This window comes from Asparagus officinalis, chromosome 8 (genome assembly GCF_001876935.1).
Source record: "Asparagus officinalis chromosome 8, Aspof.V1, whole genome shotgun sequence".
In the NCBI taxonomy this organism is placed as follows: domain Eukaryota; kingdom Viridiplantae; phylum Streptophyta; class Magnoliopsida; order Asparagales; family Asparagaceae; genus Asparagus; species Asparagus officinalis.
Genome location: NC_033801.1, coordinates 49,769,580 through 49,776,443, shown reverse-complemented (window position 1 = coordinate 49,776,443; position 6,864 = coordinate 49,769,580). Strand labels below are relative to the sequence as shown.

At 37.3% G+C, this 6,864-nt stretch overlaps 1 protein-coding gene across 1 annotated transcript in view; it reads right to left on the bottom strand.

Annotated features, from left to right (window-relative positions):
• LOC109822545 (beta-glucosidase 6) overlaps positions 1-6,864 on the bottom strand; it is a 9,280-nt gene that overhangs the window by 931 nt on the left and 1,485 nt on the right. The window contains exons 5-9 of the mRNA XM_020388764.1: positions 1,283-1,354; positions 1,012-1,099; positions 658-913; positions 422-537; positions 19-242 (exon numbers count right to left, since the gene is read on the bottom strand). Of these exons, the coding sequence (XP_020244353.1) occupies positions 19-242; positions 422-537; positions 658-913; positions 1,012-1,099; positions 1,283-1,354 (756 nt within the window). The remainder of the gene's footprint in view (positions 1-18; positions 243-421; positions 538-657; positions 914-1,011; positions 1,100-1,282; positions 1,355-6,864) is intronic.

Here is a 6,864-nt window from a genome sequence, read left to right as displayed (position 1 = left end):
CTAAGCCTAAAAACTTACGGAGAGTGACTGCACCAGAATCTGATAGTGTATCATTGAATAGGATGTGAATTATATTGGTTGAATTCTGCTTTGCATAAAATGTGGTATAGTGATTTATACCCACAAAATCTAAGGACCCCTTTACCGTAGCAGCCTCAGCTCTTGTGAACTTTGGCAATCTGTCACCAACTCTTGTCCTCATTGAATTCGGATAATCTCCAAAGAACAAGGGATCCATAAACCTAAATGCAACGCAATTTGAACAGATTTGTGAAAAACAAAACTTTTGGCATCAAATACTCCAATTTTGAGCTATGTGGCGTCGTATATTTAGCCGAAGAAACTATATTTACAGAACATGGGACAATAATCTGAAAACTAAATGCATGAATGGAGAAGATTGTAACATATGTAGCCTCACCAGCCAAGCTGAAAATCCTGTGCTCTTTGTGTTGCATCTATGTCATCTTGTGAATTTGACATAGGTTCAAACCAAATAACATCAAATGCGATCCCAAGTGACCCTTTTTGTGTTGCCTGCATATTTGCCAAGTTCACTAAGAATATACGGGTACTGTAACTCGTTCAGTTTTCTAAACACCAACTAGGCACAAAAATGAAGTGTTCATATTCACAAAAAGATATATGCTTGAATACCTTATATTTTCTTCGGTATATATCAGCTACTGAAGCATGGGATAAGAGAACATTGTGAGCAACTAGGTAAGGTTCAGTCGCGGAATTCCCTCCTCTACAGAAAAGGCGAAGTAAAATGGAGCAGCGACCAGGGGCTTGAAGACCAACATCATAACCTTGGATTGCGAAAGTGTGAGGCTCATTAAAGGTTATCCAGTGCTTAACCCTGTCACCAAACTCCTTAAAGCATGTCTCTGCATACACTGAGTAGTCCTTTCTACAGAATTTAAAGCAAAAAAATTTCAGTACTCGGGTGCATTTGATAATTACATATTAAGGACATTTCGGATTTTGTTAATAAGGAAAGAAATTCACATAATTTGGCGATGTGCCCATCCATTATATCTGTCTTGTAATGATTGAGGATGGTCCCAATGATAAAGGGTGACATATGGTTCTATTCCTGGAAGATGCACATGTAATGCAAATAAGAGGATGGTCCCAATGATAAAGGGTGACATATGGTTCTATTCCTGGAAGATGCACATGTAATGCAAATAACTACCATAATTCAGAATTCGCTATAAGGAAAACATTGGCCACTTTTATTCATATAAGATGATCAGATTGCACAATATCCACTTACCTTTGGCAAGCAAAGCATTTATGAGTTTGTTGTAGTGATCGATCCCTGCTTGATTAACTTGACCAGTCCCATCTACAGAAAAATCAGCAAGGATGTTGGTTAAAATGGTGGATTTGTTTATGCACCAGAAACGTTCTGCATACCAACGACTTAGAAAATAGAACTTCAAAAGATTTACTATGCAATATCTTGTTATTATGAACCATTCAAAAATAATTGTTTGGATCCTCTTCACTACAAAAGAAGTAGTAAAGAGACCACTATATTGATTTGTCTAGTATCTGGTTATGATTCACTCCAAATCTAACACTCACAATACCCCCATGATTTGCACTCATTTTCTAATTTACACTCAATTCTGATAAAACATATATACAAGCATATAGCAATGATACGTTAAAGGAATGATCCTCGACATGATCACGGTTTTCCTTTTAAAGATAAAACATACAAGCATACGCCTTTTAAGCAACAAATATGATCACGGTTGTACTTTTAAAGATAAGACATACAACCATACATAAATGATATGTTAAAGGAATAATCCTCGACCAAACTTTCTATTTTCTGATAGTTGTCTGAATCCCTTAGTATCAATTAAGTACAGAAATGGACATAATGGTGACAAGTGTATCTCTGTTACGCTTCAAAATTCATCATGTCTTTCTCCAAAATTCCACTAATTTGAATCATGTTTCATCCTTTTGCAATGTTTCAATCCTGTCTTCTATAATTAGTGAAAAGATGCTATGTCAAGACTTTTGTTCTCCCAGTTTTTGCCTCTCTTTAAGAAGTTGTAATCAATATGGACTATTGATTAGGGGCATAAGCGCCCATCTTTTAGCCATTTCAAGAGATGATTCCAGAACGGACTTCAAGATTTGTATAGCGATAAATTCAGACATTGTGGTCCCTAAATGGAATTTATCTGCTCTATGATTAATGTCTTTGGTGTGGATTTCCTTACACTTTGGTAAAAGGTGCGCAAGCTTTAATTAGTGTTCCTTTTCCTTTTGGGCAAATGCTGACATGCCAAAAAAACTCAATTTGATTTTTTTAATGCCAGTTATTAAAGCCAAACAGGTAAATCTATTCAATAAGGGGCTGTTTGGTTCGTTTTTTAACTCGGTGGAAAAGTTTTACACCGTCTCCACATCAGATTTTTCGTGGCCACGTAGCATATAAACTTTCCATCGGTTTTTTTCCCATATTTGGTTCGCTAGGGTTGAAGAAGGGAAACTCGGTGAAAATCGCCGCCACATCAGATTTTTTTTCTCCCACAATTTCTTCCTCAACCTCGTGAAATCGACGAATACTGCAGCCACTTCGGCTTTTTGTCATATAAACAAAAGTTTTCCCTTTTTATCGTGCGAACCAAACACAAGAAAAATAAATACATTGCTTTCCCACCATTTTTTTTGTGCGAACCAAAGCGAAACAATCTATTTCTTGAAAAAATTTGGAAGACTCAAAACTTGTGTTTTTGTACATGGAAATGCATTTCCCTATATCTAGGAAACGAACCAAACAGCCCCTAAAAGTAATGCGAAAACTTTCCATCAAATATGTATTGCTAGTATAGCCAAAAGTTCAAACTGTCAAGTTACGAGGCTACAAGCATGGTATCCATCAAAAACCACCACATCGAGCGATCTAATCACTTATCTAACAGCAATAAGCCTTAAATTTCTGGACAAGTATGCATATATGTTATAATCCTCAGCGGATCATTATAAAACATGAAAACTGCAGTTTGGGAAAACCCTAGTGAGTTTATTAGCTCTCTCTGGGATGTTATTTATAGTGTTTAGGGAAACAAAGAAGTTTGTCCCCACCCGACGTAGGACTAAACAATAGTAAACACTACTCTCAACACTCCCCCTCAAGCTGAACATACATATCGTACATGCCAAGCTTGTTACAAATAAAATTCACTTGTGTTCTCCCAATAGGTTTAGTGAGAATATATGCAAGTTGATGGGATGGTATGTGCATGACTCTAATGATTATCTTCTCCATCTTCTTACGAATCAAGTGACAATCAATTTCTATGTGTTTTGTCCTCTCACAAAGCACTAGGTTCTCAACTATGTAAATAGCGATCTTGTTATCTCTATACAAGCTTATGAGACACTCGGGAGGATAACCAATCTATGTTAGTATATCTCTAACCCAGATCAGCTCGCAAGTCAAATTCGCCATGGCTCGATACTCAAACTCAGTTGTGAATTGAGAGACTACACTTTGTTTCTTTCTCTTCCATGATATGAGATTCCCTCCAAGAAACACACAATACCTAGTAGTTTTTCGTCTATCCTCAGGAGATCCTGCCAATCTGCATATGAGAATGCTACATTCTCGTGTGACTGCTATCTGAATAGAGTACTCCTTTTCCTGGAGTTTTCTTGAGATACCTAAGAATCCTCTTCATAGCTTACATATGAAGTTTCCTAGGTGTCGAAAAAAACTGAATGACTACACTAACAGAATATGCAATATCCGGTCTCGTGACTGTTAGGTAGTTTAGTTTCCCTTCAAGTCGCCTGTATTCTTCAGTATCCTCCAATAGCCCCCCCTGAGTTGATAGAGGTTTGATTTTATCATCCATAGGTGAGTCAATGCCCTTGCATTCTGACATCCTAACATTTAGCAGCATATCAAGTATATATTTTCTCTAGGAATTTTTTTTTCTTCTTTAATCTAACTACCTGAAGATGGTAGTTTAGTCTATACAACAGCCTTAGAATGAACATTGACAGTGGTTTTCTGAATAAGAAGGTAGTCATAATCATCGGGAGGATCTAAGGATTTATCAAATGCAACGTGTCCTGATTTGTTCCCAAAGAAGACAACATCAGCTGAAATAATATATCAATTCAAGGATGGACAATAACATCTGTATCCTTTTTGAGTCTGAGAATATCCAAGAAAGATACCCTTAAGAGATCACGGATCTAATTTCGTCCGTTGAGGACTATGATTGTGAACAAAGCACAGAGACCAAAGATTTTAGGAGGTAAATAAAAAGCGTTTTCAGCTGGATATAAAAGAGAGATCGGGTTTTATTCTGTAAGACAGATGAGGGTAGTCTATTTATTAGCTAGCATGCTGTCAAAATGATATCACCCCAAATATTTTTTTGAACTTTATGATGAAATAACAAGGTCCTAGCAATTTCCAGCAAGTGGCTGTTCTTGCGCTTAGCAACCCTATTTTGTTGGGGTGTGTAAGTATAAAAAAACTGATGTAAAATTCTGTTTTCTTCCAAATATTTTATGAAAGAACTCTCAAAATATTCCTTGGCGTTATCTATCCTTAAAGTTTTGATGGTATTGTGAAATTGATTTTTAACCTCAGTACAAAAAACTTTAAGGCAGAGAACACTTCAAAACGACTCTTCAGCAGGTAAATCCAAGTTATGCGAGACAAGTCATCCACGAAACTAACAACATACTAAAAACCGAGTTTGGATGGAACAGAACAACGACCCCCATACGTTAGAATGTACTAAATCAAAAGGGTTACTAACTCGCTTATTGATGCAACTCATGTAAGACACCCGTTGGTGTTTTTCGACTTGACATGACTTACACTCTAAAGACTCGAAGTGATTTAAATCTGAAATTAAAGTTTTAAGAAGTGAAAGAGGGGGATAAACAAGCCAACAATGTGCTTCAAAGGCTGACGTGGGGCTGATACATGCCACTTGGAAATGGGCAAAGTTCAGTTCGTACAAGCCGTTTGTTCACGTCTAGTGCTAATCGTCTTCCTTATCCCAAGTTCCTAAAAAATGCAATATATAGGGGAAAATGTGACCATGCAGTTCAATGCTTTAGCAATTTTACTGACAAATAATAGATTAAATGGAAAACAAGGAAAATATAGTACAAAAGAAAGTGAAAGAGTATTAGTGTTGGCAGATCCAACGCCCTCCATAGGTATAGTCTATCCATTAGCCAATACTACTGAAGGAAAGGAGATGGTAGGTGTATAGGAGGATAATATACCTCAGTTCATTGTCATTATTGATTAGTTGCTCTTGAATCTATAATCCAAGTATGGGACGATGATGATGTAAGGCAAGTGGTGGGTTTACTTGTCTAGGCAAGCGTAGCCGTAGTAGGAGAGGATTGAGCATTCTTCACTTGCTGAAATAACTGGAGCTAATATCGCTCAAACTGGCGGCGAGTGTCTTCATCCATAGGACTCTCCTGCGTAACCACATGAGCACTCTAGGGTTGTTTTCCCTTTAGGTGAGGACAATGAAATTTCATTCGATCCGGTTCCTTACAATAATGACAATCGATAGAGGAACCATATGAACCGACCCATGTAGCTCCTCGTGAACTATAACCTCGTCCACTACATGCTCAAAGCATCCTCCACATCTACCAAAGCGACCTCCAGCACGTCCACCCCCTCGATTAGTTGTCTGTCTACTCTGTGTGGCGAGAGCAGACCTGTTTGCAGACTTTGCGATAGTACTTTCTGGCGAAGCTGGCACAACTAATCTCAAAAAATAATACGTCTCTGCTAAAGATCGTATAGCAGAGCTCCTAATAATTTGTGGGCTGGCTGCATTGTAAGACTGTGGAAGAGAACCAAGAAAGGTGAATACCATCAGTTGATCCCACTAATCTTTCATCTTTTGAATATCCCCTGTAATGGATAAATTCTGTCTCAGCTCATTTGCGAGGTGATTGAAGTTGCCATAATGCTCTTCAAAGGTTTGACTATGTTCGTCCATTCCGCTCAGAAATAACTCCTGAATGATGTCATACGCCCGATTGGCTTGTCCCCGGCCCGAGTATAATTATTCCAAAAATTTCCACACTTGTTTTACTATATTATAGTAAATTGCTAGCTGAAGAACCTGTGGTTCTATGCAATTCCAAATTTAATGAAGTAGATTAGTGTCATCCTATTTCCAGAAGGCAGTAACTGGTACAGGAAGGTCATCTGTAAAATAATGATCCTTTCCCCATTCTGAAATGTAAACTCGAACTAGTTGCTTCCAAACCAAGTAATTAGACCCATTTAATTTTTGGTCAGTGATCCTGCTAGAGAGCACCTCCGTCTGGGTCTTCATCTCATTAGACTTATTGGAGGACACCATCAATACATCAAATAAGAACTAGTAACCAACATCACTCAACAACTTCCTTTTGGATTCAACAATTCCAACAAATGATGCTTTCTAGAATCCAACAACAAATGATCATTTATAGAATCTAACAACAAATGATCCAAAAGGATAGATTGATTACATCATCACAACTAGTCATCAATAAGTAATTAGTCTAAACCATCCCGTAAAGAACGACTTATCATTTATCTCAAAGAGATTTTTAACGATTGATTGTAGCATGAAGCTAAATAATTAGCTGAAGATCTGTAAAGATCTAGTTAATAAGCTAAATGATTAGCTAAAGATTTATGAAGATCTAATTGATAAGCTAAATAATTACCTAAAGATCTATGAAGATCTTGTTGATAAGCTAAATAATTAGCTTAAGTTTAAAGTTTTTTTTAACGACGGATGAACAGTGGCAGCTAGGGTTTATGAGGGGTGGAAAGTGACG